Here is a 13,275-nt window from a genome sequence, read left to right on the forward strand (position 1 = left end):
TGAATTGAATTGAACTGAACTGAATTGAGTTGAATTGAATTGAACTGAATTGAATTGAATTGAATTGAACTGAACTGAATTGGGTTGAATTGAATTGAATTGAATTGAACTGAATTGAGTTGAACTCTATTCAGCCAGCTCCCAAACCAGGAGGAAGCCCAGAGCCCAAGTTGGCTTGAAATGCTGAGCAGCACTACCACCTGCAAACACGATACAACAGTTCTTGTTTACCTGATATCCTTAAAGAAGAGGGTAGTGGGACAGACTTCCCTCCTTTGGGGAACACACAATAAGAGAAGAGTTGGCTCCTGGGAGTCAGCCGGACAGCCACTCAGATGCACTTCTTACCTGGAAGGTTAACTTGGTCCGTGGGCTGCATTTGGCTCTGCATTCCCATGGGGCTTTTTCCCTTCTGTTCTTCAGGTTTAGGGATAACTTGTCCATCTGTGGCCCTTGGGGCTAGAGAACATGGATAGAATGAAGCAAATCACTTCACAAGTGCTTAAAATAGAAAACATTCTTGTGTGTTCATTTACTCAAGAAGAGTGCCTTTCCACTGCCTGCAACATGCCCAGCAGTATTGGGGTGTGGGGGTTACAAAGAGAAGCCACACCCTGCCCTGCCCTTGGGGTGCTTTCAGCATTGGCCTGTCAGTATCCCCATGCATGACGGCAGTGCCCTACAACATGTTTCTGAAAGAACTGGTAGATTTTCTGGGGTTTGTGTGTCTCCCCAAAGGGGAGTCCATTCTGCCATCCATCTGCCAACCTGTGGGCTGACTCCCTTGTCTTCCTAAAGCAGCTCATTTAAAAGTTAAAGGGATGAAAAACTTTAAAAAAAAAAAAGCGGGAGGGGGGGCAGGGCTCCTGGGTGGCTCAGTAGGTTAAGCCTCCAACTTCGGCTTAGGTCGTGACCTCACGGTTCATGAGTTTGAGCCCCACATGGGGCTCTGTGCTGATGTCTTGGAGCCTGGAGCCTGCTTCGGATTCTGTGTCTCTGTCTCTGCTCTCCCCCACTTGTACTCTGTCTCTCTCTCAAAAGTAAATAAACATTAAAAAAAATTTTTTTTTGAAGTTAAAGGGATACAATCTTAAAGCAAGGAGGAGAGGAGCCTCCTACCACACTTGTCTCCATCGTGAAGATTTTGGCAAAGGAGTTGAGCATAGGCACTGCTGTGAAGGGGGTGGGGGGTCAGGGTTCTAGCTGGAGGTCTGTGGAGGGTGTGCTGGGAACAGCAGAGCAGTGCTCTCAGACTGTGCAGTCCACGCGTGGTATAGCTGAAACAGAATGCACTGTGGCTCACGGACACCATCTCCAGGGGTAAGAAACAAAAGGACAGAGGGTGCCTGGGTGGCTCAGGTGGCTGAGTGTCTGATTCTTGATTTTCGCTCGGGTCATGATTCCAGGGTTGTAAGATCGAGCCCCAAGTCCTGCTCCGCTCTGGGTGTAGAGCCTGCTTGGGATTCTCTCTCTCTCTCTCTCTCTCTCTCTCTCAAAATAAATAAATAAACTTAAAAAAAATTTTTTAAAGGACAAACAGACCCACCAGTTTTCACCATGTTCTGTTATCACAGAGTGCATAAAAGACCTCGTAGAGAAATTGGTCTCGTGAGAGCTTTCAGGATTCAGTTGAGAACAAATGTTCAGTAGCAAAACTATGGTATTAGACCAACTCAGGCTTAGAAAGCCCCTTGGGGGTCATTCCCTCCGAACTCCACTCTGGGGAGGTGACCGGCCACCATCTCCCAGCGAGTGGCCCTGCCTTCTCTGTTCACCCTCAACAGCAACGATGAGGTTTGGGACCCTTAGTGCACAGCTGGTTCCAGTCACTGCGGGCATTGAGGGCCACGAGGCTCTCAAGCCAGGTTTTGAAGTCCAGAGATAAAGACATTCGAGGAGAGCAACTTCTTCCTCCTCTCTGCTTTCCTAGTGCAGATTTGGGGCCTTGCTCACACACCAGCCTGACCCGCCTGCGGGTTGTTAATCCTGCTCCCCCAGCCCAGCAAGGGGCTTGTGAGACTGAACAAGAGGCAGCAACCTTTTGGGGGTAGTGGGGTCTTTGGGGGGAATACTCTTCGTGTTTTGGAATGCCCTGACGCTGGGCTGGAAGGCCCGGGACCGGTGATGCTTTCTGCCTGACCGTATATTTGACCTCAGAAGACATGCCCGGAAGACCCCGTGGTGGCCACAGTGAATATGTGGGTAATAGATAAGACAGTGACATGGGCTTCTCTTCCCTTTTTACTCTCATCGGGGGAGGAAAGGCCTCGCCCACTGCCTCTGCTTTTCTACCCAGAGCCTCTTCCTTAGGGCTGCAGGGAAGGGCACTGAAGGAGAGGGGCAGAGGCATCGCGGGGACTAGTTAGGTGCTCACGTGGCCGTGTCGCTGCAGGTAGAGCCAGGATAGGCGTGTGTCACCAGGCAGGGTGTGGGCGGCACCAGGCGTGAGCTTCGGGGGCAAAATGCAAAACAGTAAATGCAGCCTGGCAGGTAGATTCAGCCCACTGAAATTGTTATTATTTTTCTTATTCTTTGCATAGGCTCATTCTGACTCTTCTTTTTTCATTTTTAGCTTTAAAAAAATTGTGACAAGGAGCGCCTGGGTGGCTCAGTCAGTTAAGCATCTGACTTCAGCTCAGGTCATGATCTCACGGTCCATGAGTTCGAGCCCCACATCAGGCTCTGGGCTGACAGTATGGAGCCTGCCTGGGATTCTCTCTCTCTCTTTCTCTCTGCCCCTCCCTCACTTTCACGCTTGGTTTCTCAACATAAATAAATAAGCTTTAAAAAACTTTTTAAAAAATTGTGATAAGTTATACATAGCGTAAAACTTACCATATTCATCATTTTAAACGTACAGCTCAGGGGCATTAAGTGCATTTACAGTGTTGCAAACTAGATTTATTTTCAAATTGTTCAGTAATTATTAGTATAACGTCTGTTCCCTCTCTCCCCGCAAAATGTAAGTTTTCTGAGTGTTGGGGATCCCGAGTGCCTAGATCAGTCCTTGGAACTGGGAGGCACTCCTTAAATATTTGTTCAGTGAACTATTTTCCAGGAACCACTGAAATGAGTTGCTGGATAGTCTGGGCTGCCCACTTTTCATCTGTAGGGCTGCGTGAACAAAAAGCTGGAGCTCTGGCCCCCTCTGAGCTGTAGTCCTTCTGTTTCCTGTGGTGTCACAAAAGGGCACACTTACAGGTACTTATGCACCGGCATTTGTTTTCCCAGGAGGAGTGGCTCGAGTTTCCTGCACACAGCATGAAGGCTGACCCGTTGCTTATTCTGCGGAAGCCCTTCTTACATTCACAATTTAACATGGTGCCCGTCTTGTATGTGAGGGCTTTGAATGTGGCGTGTTGGATATCTGGCGGGTTTTCATCGCACAGTTCTGCAAAGAAAAGGAAGCATGTTGGGAGGTCAGGACCTTCCGGTCACGTGTTCACACACTTAGCCTTACCATGATTTCATCACACATCCCTGCACTTTATTTAATAAAGGATTTATGGGTACCCCACATTTTCCTAGAAACAAACTGAGACCGTTGCCATCGTCCTGTAGAAACTTTTGTATCCGAGATGGCTCAAAATGTAACTTCAACCAACTTCCTCTCCAAATTACAATATGTTTCGAACTAAATGAATAGAAATGAATGAGCTTTTATTCTGAATATGCCTCGTGCTGGGCAAATATAGAAAGAGAGGAGAGTACAGATTATAAGAGGAAAGGAAGGAAGGGAAGCCATGTAAATTTAATTGAGGCACAACATGTATCTGTGAGAAATACTTTTCAGGAAATAAGGATTGTCAGAATTTCTATAAATAATGACTCCTTGCCATTTTTTCTTTTCCTTCTCTTTTCCTTTCCTTTCCTTTCCTTTCCTTTCCTTTTCTTTTCTTTTCTTTTCTTTTTTAAGAGATATGTGTAAAGTGCTGTACTCAAAGTCTGGCAAGTAGGAAATATATATATTTTTATCCATCTGCCCATCTATGAGTTTACCAGATTCCTTCTCACACCACAAAGACCTGATCCTTTCTCAGCTCCCTCAATAATCGGCACTGGCTTCCCACCAAGGACACTTGAAATAGTGGCCAAATGCCCAAGTATTAAGGGAGGAAAAAAGGATTCTATTGCATATCTTACAACAAGTTCTGCTTCAAGAGGTTCGATTTTTAGGGAAAAAGCCACAGGCTGGATAAAGAAAGTGGATAGGAAGACTTATAGCAAACAGAAGGTGAGAAAGGACAGCCTCTCCGTCCACCAGTACAGGCACCAAATCCAGTCTGGTTGCCGCACTGGCAAGGACACTCTACTGACTGCTTAGTAATTGCTCAGTTGGAGTGAAGCTTCTCTGTGCTCTCACTCTTTGCCCAGCATCTTGCCATGCTGAAGGCCACCCTCATCATCCCAAACCCAGGATGATCCTGATCTCCTGAATAACAGGAAGTGGGAGAGTGCGGGCAGCGTGCCCCACTTCTGACCAAAAAGGGACTAAATTGAAGCAATTTGAATGGCTCGGAGGGTGAGCAATTGAAAAGGAACACATAACATATGCACTCGATACATACTGGTAGTCATAATCGATAATAAGGCAAGAAAGGTAGCATGGTGGAACAGGGGGAAAAGTGGGCTTCTAGATCCCAGCTCCACCAGCTTACTAGCTATACAGCTTCATTGCTTTTATTTATCTAAGGCAATCCCCAAACCACGCCCCCCAGCAACTTATTTTGTGGACATCAGTGCTGATTCTAAAGTTTATATGGAATGACAAAACAACCCAGAATAGCCGACACAATATTGAAGGAGAAGAACAAAAAGGGACGACTGAAACTACCTGACTTCAAGATTTACTATCAAGCTACAGTAATCAGAACAAGGCGGTATTAGTGAAAGAATAAATAAATAGACCGATGTAACAGAATAGAGTCCAGAAATAGACCCACATTTGATGTCACCCGATCTTTGAAAGAAGAGCCAAAGCAATACCATGGAACCAGAACAGTCTTCTCAATACATGGTGGTGGGACAACAGGACATCCATATGCAAAGAAATGGAACTAGACACAGACCTTAGGTCCTTCCCAGAAATTAACTCAAAATGTATCTGGACATGTGAAGAAATAGGAAAAAGTGACCCATTTGGAAAAAAAAAAAGGAGTCAATTGATGGAGCATCTGGGTGGCTCAGTCTGTTAAGCATCCAACTCTTGATTTCGGCTTAGGTCATAATCAAATGGTTCATGAGATCAAGCCCCACGTCAGACTCTACAGTGACAGTGTGGAGCCTGGTTGGGATCCTCTTTCTCCCTCTCTCTCTACCCCTCCGCCACTCTCTCCCCCGCTCTCTCCCAAATAAATAAACTTTAGAAAAAAAACTTTAAAAAAGGAGTAAATTGAAACAGAGTCTAAAATGACCCAGATTTGGGAATTAGCAGACAATTGACTGTCATTTATTTTTATAAGGAAAGTTTTAGAGGAACAAAGCCACACTCGTTCATTTACATTTTGTCTGTGGCTGCTTTTGTGCTATAATGGCAGAGTTGAGTGGTTGCAACAGAGACTACATGGCCTACTAGCTGAAAATATTCACTCTCTGGCCCTTTAAGAAAAAAATTGTCAGCTACTAATTCTAAGGAAACATGATAATAATGAGTGAATCAATAGGATATCTCAGAAGGTAAAACAAAACTATAAAAAAAAAGAACCAAATAAAAATTCTAGAACTAAAAATTACAATATCTGAAATGAGCTTAGCCACACCTTGAAGACAAATCAAATAGAAAGTATCCAAACTGATGAGCACAGATAAAAAATTTCAAACAAAAATTTGAATAGACCTTCAGTGATCTATGGGATAATATCAGATAGCTTATCATATTTTTTAATGCTTATTTTTTTTTGAGAAAAAGAGAGAAGCAGGAGAGGGGCAGAGAGAGAGAGGGAAAGACAGAGAATCCCAAGCAGACTCTGCACTGTCAGCACAGGGTCTGATGCATGGCTTGAGCTCACAAACCGTGAGATCATGACCTGACCCGAAATTAAGAGTGGGACACTTAACTGACTGAGCCACCCAGGCACCCCAGTCTATCATATTTAACTGAAGACCCAAAAGCAATAGGAGAACAAGAATGGAGCTGAAAAAGTATTTGAAGAAATAATGGCCAAAAAAGTTCTGAAATTTGATGACAAACATTGACTTACATTTCTAAGATGCAGTTAGAAATGTAAGCAGTTAACTCCAAGCAGCATAAATATAAAGAAAACCACACCTAGGTACATCATAGCGACACTGCTGAAAACCAAAAATAATGAGAAAATCAGAAAAATAGTCAGAGAAAAAGGACATGTGACATACAGGGAACAATAGTGAGTAACGACGGACTTTTCAGCAGAAACAATGCAAGTCAGAAAATAAGGGTAGAATAGGTTTAAGGTTGTAAAAAGAAAAAAAGCCTGTAAGTCTGGAATTCTACCTAGAAAACATATCTTTCAAAAATGAGGATGAAATTAATATATTTTCAGATAAAAGAAAGCCTAGAGAATTTGTTACCAGCACACCTGCGTTATGAAAGATAATGCTGAAGGAAGTTCTTCAGGCTATAACAGAAATACAGATCTACAGGAAATAATGAAGAGTGCTGGTAAATATTTACATAAGTGGAAGGATCAGCTTTTAATTTCTTTGAAAGAAAACTGTTTAAAATAAAAAAAATCATGTATGGTGAGTTTTATTATAGATATAAATGTAAAATATATAACAACTACAGTATAAAGGTTGGGATAGAAAAGTGGAATGTTTCTATCATAAAGTTCTTATAATATGGAATGATACAATATTAAAGTCTAAGGGGATCGTGATAAGTTAAGGATGCATGCTAGAAAGCTTAGAGAAACTGCCAAATAATAATACAAAGAGCATAGCTAAAAATGGCAATAAGAGACATAGAGTATTAAAATACTTATTTTGTTAGCCAAATTTAAGAGAAAAAAGGGAGAACAGGAATACAAAACCAAATGAAACACCTGGGAAACAGACAAGAGGGCAGACTTAAACCCAACCACATGAGTAATTATACGAAACATACATCAAACACATAAAATTAAAAGATGGAAACTTTGAGACTGGATAAAACAGCAGGACCCCAACTCTGTGCCGTCTACAAGAGAACATACTTTAAATACAAAGACAATGATAGGTTGAAATTAAAAAATATAAAAAGATATTATGCAGAGTATGCATAAGAAAGCTGGGGTGGCTACATTAACATCAGAAGGTAGATTTCAAAATAAGAACCGATATTCACAGATTACTTGATTGCTTACATAAAAGTACTAAGAAATCTGCAAAATAACTACTAGAACTTAGTAAATTTAGCAGTCTCAATATACAAAAATCACTTGTGGTTAGTTCTGTATGCCAGAAGCAACCAATTACAAAATTAAAAAATTTAAAAACAAGGGGCGCCTGGGTGGCACAGTCGGTTAAGCGTCCGACTTCAGCCAGGTCACGATCTTGCGGTCCGTGAGTTCGAGCCCCGCGTCAGGCTCTGGGCTGATGGCTCAGAGCCTGGAGCCTGTTTCCGATTCTGTGTCTCCTTTTCTTTCTGCCCCTCCCCCGTTCATGCTCTGTCTCTCTCTGTCCCAAAAATAAATAAAAAACATTGAAAAAAAATTAAAAAATAAAATAAAATAAATAAAAACAATTTCATTTATGATAGTATCAAAACTCGTAAAATACTCATGAATAAATTTACCAACAACTTGCAAGGCTTTTGGCCTGGAAACTCTAAAACATCACCAATATAAATTAAAGAACTATGTAAATGGAGAAATGTACAATGTTTGTGAATTGGAAGATTTATTTTTTAAAAAACGATGTCATTTTACCTTAAATTTTGCAACACATTCAATGTAGTTACAATTGAAAAAAAAATCCAACATGCTTTTTGGTAGAAATTGGGCAAGTTGATTCTAAAACCTCTTTGGAAACACAACAGACCTAGAATTTCTAAGACAATCTTAAAAAGAATGTACAAACTTGGAGAATTCACATCATCTGATACCAAGATTTTCTATAGGGATGCAGGAACCAAGACAGTACATATTGGTAAAAGGATAGACAAGTAGTTGGGAAGCCTGGGTGGCTCAGTGGGCTAAGCGTCTGACTTCAGCTCAGGTCATGATCTCACAGCTCGTGAGTTGGAGCCCGGAGTCAGGCTCTGTGCTGAGAGCTCGGAAGCTGGAGCCTGCTTGGGTTTCTGTGTCTCCCTCTCTCTGCCCCTCCCTGCTTGTTCTCTCTCTCTCTCTCTCTTTCTCTCTCAACTAATAAACATTAAAAATTTTTTACAAAAAGGATAGACAAGTAGAGTAATAGAACAGAAAGAAAGTCCAGCAATAGGCTCACACATGTACATTCAGTCGATTGTTTTATGGATATGCCGTGGTAGTTCAATGAGGGCATGAAAATTTTCTCAACAAATGTCCTGGAACAAATGGATAAATTTATGGGGGGGGGGGGAAGAACCTTACTCCACATATAAAAATTAATTTTATTATGCATCTAAACATAGGAGATCCATACCCTCAATTTGTTCATAATAGGTGTACATATAAAAGTCAAAACTTGTAAGGTTTTTTAAGAAAAAAATTTTTAGTGTTTATTTTTGAAACAGAGAGAGACAGAGCACGAGCAGGGGAAGGGCAGAGAGGGAGACAGAGAATCGGAAACAGGATCTAGGCTCCAAGCCATCAGCACAGAGCCTGACGCAGGGCTCAAACCCAAGAGCTGCGAGATCATGACCTAGCCAGTCGGTCGCTTAACTGACTGAGCCATGCAGGTGCCTCCAAAACTCTTAAGCTTCTAAGAGAAAATGAAGGCAAATAGCTTTGCAAGTTAGGGATGGGCCAAGATTTCCTAGAGAGGACCCCAAGCGCACCAGCCATTCAAGAAAAATAAATTAAAAATTTATTCTCATCCCCAAGACATTAAGAAAATTTAAAAAATAAGCGATAGACTGGGAGCAAATGTTTGCAACACATACATCAGACAAAAACACTTGTGTCCACATTATATAAAGAACGACGAATCAATACTAAAAGGCAAACAACGCAATAAAATATGGGCAAAGACTGGAACAGTCATTCTCCAAAGAAGACGGGTGACTGTCCATCAGCATACTCAACATCATTAGGCATCAGGAAAACGCAAATTGAAAACCACCTCGAAGTATTCCATTAGAACGGGCGATATAGATAAGACTGATGACAGCAGAAGTTGGAGAGGAGGTAGAGCTACTGGAACTCTCTCACAGTACTGAAGCGAGTGCAAAACGATACCATTCCTTGGGAAGCCGATGGGTTCTTGTTGTTGTTGTTGTTGTTGTTGTTTTTAGCGAAGTTACCTACCCTATGAGCCAGCCTATTCCACTCCTACGTTATTTATCTGAGAGGAGTGAAAACGTATGTTTACAAGACTTCCACAAAATATTTATAGAGGCTTTCAATAATCTCAAACATATCGTGTTGAACAAAAGAAGACAGACACGAGATAGTACCTACTGTTGGATTCCATTTGTACAAAGTTCGAGAAAAGACAGAACTAGCATGTGGAAAGCGATCAGAGGAATGGCTGCCTGTGGTGCATGGGGTTGGCTCAAAGAAGGCAGGCAGGTGATGGAAGTGTTGATTATATGGGGGGTACACATTTGAAAACTCATTAAATGGTACACTTAAGAACTGTGCATTTCACTATAATTTTGCCTCAAGAAAATCAGTTGAGAAATAAACTTAGCTTTCAATGTTTTATCAGAAAAAGAAAGAACGAAAGAAAGAAAGAAAGAAAGAAAGAAAGAAAGAAAAAGAAAAAAAATAAACTTAGCAACTCTCATAATTATTCATAAGCACAAATAATCAAGGACTGACCTCAGATGCGTTTGGAATCTAATGACTCAATCATGAACCAAGAACATCTCTAAACACTTCAATTTTTTTTCAAGGCAAACAAATTACCTTTGAAGCAACATTGTGTCCTTGAAAACTGTTTAATTGCATGACAATATGCTTTTCTAGATAAGACCATGGAAATTCCCAGAGTCATCACAGCTTAGCCTGAACATCTGAGGACATCTATCATGTGGGGACAAGGGGAGTTCCACAACTTCTTTCTCCCACAGACTTCATTTTCATAAAAGCATCTTTCCTGGAATTTAGAAACACTGAAACTTCTCTGAACTGTAGCCAAGAACCAGTAAAGAGCCTGGCTAGGATCCTTTTCCCTGGAATGTCTTGCCAAGGCTGTTCCAAATATCATCTGAAGAAAGTGCGAGGTAGGAGAGTGTGGGGGATGTAACCCTCAAAGATCCCTTCCTTTTAAGGTAACCGGAGTAAATCTGTGATATTTTTAGCCTCCCTAGGTATCATAAAAAATATACATATATATAAAAATTTTAAAAACCCAGCAGTATAACATCTAACAAAAAGAAGAATCAAAAACACTTTGTCTATTCTCAAGTTTTGCACTGGAGTAAGGAAGGAGAATTCCACTTTATTTTTTTTTAACTTTTGTTTAATTTATTTTTTAAATTTACATCCAAGTTAGTTAGCATATAGTGCAACGATGATTTCAGGAGCAGATTCCTTAACGCCCCTTCCCCATTTAGCCCATCCCCCCTCCCGTTAGCCCTCCAGTAACCCTCTGTTTATTCTCCATATTTAAGAGTCTCTTCTGTTTTGTCCCCCTCCCTGTTTTTATATTATTTTTGCTTCCCTTCCCTTGTGTTCATCTGTTTTGTGTCTTAAAGTCCTCATAGGAGTGAAGTCATATATATGTCTTTCTCTGACTAATTTCACTTAGCATAATACCCTCTAGTTCCATCCACGTAGTTGCAAACGGCAAGAATCATTCTTTGCGATTGCCGAGTAATACTCCATTGTATATATATGCCACATCTTCTTTATCCATTCATCCATCGATAGACATTTGGGCTCTTTCCATACTTTGGCTACTATTGATAGTGCTACTATAAACATTGGGGTGCATGTGCCCCTTTGAAACAGCACACCTGTATCCGTTGGATTAATGCCTAGTAGTGCAATTGCTGGGTCGTAAGGTAGTTCTATTTTTAATTTTTTGAAAAACCTCCATACTGTTCTCCAGAGTGGCTGTACCAGTTTGCATTCCCAAGGAGAATTCCACTTTATATGGCTCAGCAAAATGTCTTTCAATACTTTCCCCCTATATTATCACTTACAAAATTTCTTCCCACATAGCCTAACAGCCCCATTCATTCCCTAGTTTTACACCTTAAAAATTCTGAATATTCTTTCTTGGAATTCGGCCTACAGGGGCTTTTCTCTATTTCAAGTCTTGTACTTCTTTTCAGATCCATTTCTTGCTTCTGCCAAGGGCTGTGACTTTCTAACAGAAATTGTTCTATGCTCTCAGTTCTACCCATGGGTCTGGAAGCTCAGGAGGCAAAGAGAATTTTCTTTAGAAGGCAGGGAGGGAAATACTTTCCTCTCTGTAATTTTTTCAGTATGGGTACAATTCTGGATTTAGATGTCATTTTCTCTTCAGAGAGTAAAGTGTCCGCTTTCTGTGAAGGGGAGGAACTTGGTGTTGGGGGATGGGGGTAAATGCTCCGAGCTTGGAAGATGGGGCTCCCAGGATGGGTGACCCGCTGTAGTAGGCTCAGAGGGGCATTTGTGTGGCCTTGTCTTGTAGCTTTTGTACTTTTGATGTAAGAGAGGGGAAAGGAGACAGACAGCGCCTATTATTAATCCAGAAAATCCCAAGGGCTTTGGCGTGCACTGAGAGGGAGTTAAACTGAGCTCTTGTGACATTGCAAGGGTTTCAAGTCTGGTTTTGGAGTTTCGCTAGAATGCTAATTTGAAAGACACAGAAGGGATCCCACGTGATCGGCTCACTTCTCACACTTTGCCTCCATCACTGTCCCTGAAATGGTATCAGGGGGTGTCTTCCCTTGGGATGTTTGTACAATTTGTTGCCTCCAGGAATTCCCTACTCAGCTGAAGTACAACACCCATTGGGTGCTTTTGGCTTCTTCTTCTTGAGTGACAGTGACTGAGAGCCACCTCCCTCTGGACCATATCACCAGACAGTTCTGGGGAGAAGGGTGGGTAAGGATGAGGAGCCCTAGGACCCTCTTCTCTTTTCACTGTGGTTTTGTCTGGTTCTTGTTTTCTTTCCAATGAATGCTGGAGGCTCAGCTTCCCCATTGCAACCATGTCCCTGCTAGGTAGGGAAAGATTAGGCATTGGTCGTTCTCGAGTCATGGAGAGCAAGAATGACAACCAAGGACACCCAGTGATGATTTGGGAGTTCAGACCAGCTTTTCTGTGTCCCAGGCATCTGTTCTCTCAAATACTATGTCTGTACCATCAACTACCCACCACTGTACTTAGGAGGACCTATGTGCAGCCTCCACTTGCTTGGGTCCCAAATAAAAGATGGGAAAGGGTCCTGGGTGGCTCAGGCCCCTTTTTCTTGTTTCTCCACATGCCCTCAACTCCACTCCCCCAATATGAAGCTGCTCTTTTATCTTTTACCCTTTTGTTTTTGAAAGGAGAATAGAACTAAACTGAGTTCCCCACTGATATTTTTGTGTCCGTGAGTGAACCAGAAATACTAATAGTTGGAGGGCAGTCAGTCATTGGATCCAACAGAGTGATGTCTAAGGTGGATTCTCTACAAAGAGTGGGACTGTGCTTGTGTTCTCTGTGGGTGTGGTTCCCCACGATGAATGAGCATAAAAGTCACCTGGGGGTCTTATTAAAATGTACATTTGGGGGAGCCTGGGTGGCTGAGTTGGTTAAGTGTCCGCCTTCAGCTCAGGTCATGATCTCGCAGTCTGTGAGTTTGAGCCCCACGTCAGGCTCTGTGCTGACAGCTCAGAGCCTGGAGCCTGCTTTGGATTCTGTGTCTTCCCTCTCTCTCTGCCCCTCCCCTGCTCATGCTCTGTCTCTCTCTGTCTCAAAAATAAATAAAAACATTAAAAAAAATTTTTTTAATGTACATTTGGATTCAATAGGACAAATGTGGAGGCTAAGACAATTTCTGGTTTCTGACAAGCTGCCGGATGCTGCTGGTGTCACAATCACACTGGGAGAGGCAGGGGCTGCCACATCTCCCTCTCCATCCGCCCCACCCCCGCCCAGGTGGACAGGGAGCAGGCTCGGGGGCCAGTGAACGTGAACCTGTTTACAAAGCACTTTGTTTCCAGGCGCCTTACTCAGTATCTAAGACGGTGCAGTAAAA

The 13,275-nt window shown here is 42.2% G+C and overlaps 1 protein-coding gene across 1 annotated transcript in view; it reads right to left on the bottom strand.

Moving 5' to 3' along the window:
- IL2RA (interleukin 2 receptor subunit alpha) overlaps positions 1 to 13,275 on the bottom strand; it is a 60,623-nt gene that overhangs the window by 17,724 nt on the left and 29,624 nt on the right. Inside the window, exons 2-3 of the mRNA XM_049624589.1 lie at positions 3,200 to 3,391; positions 349 to 459 (exon numbers count right to left, since the gene is read on the bottom strand). Coding sequence (XP_049480546.1) covers positions 349 to 459; positions 3,200 to 3,391 — 303 coding nt within the window. The remainder of the gene's footprint in view (positions 1 to 348; positions 460 to 3,199; positions 3,392 to 13,275) is intronic.

The sequence above is a fragment of the Panthera uncia genome, chromosome B4 (assembly GCF_023721935.1).
Source record: "Panthera uncia isolate 11264 chromosome B4, Puncia_PCG_1.0, whole genome shotgun sequence".
Classification (NCBI taxonomy): domain Eukaryota; kingdom Metazoa; phylum Chordata; class Mammalia; order Carnivora; family Felidae; genus Panthera; species Panthera uncia.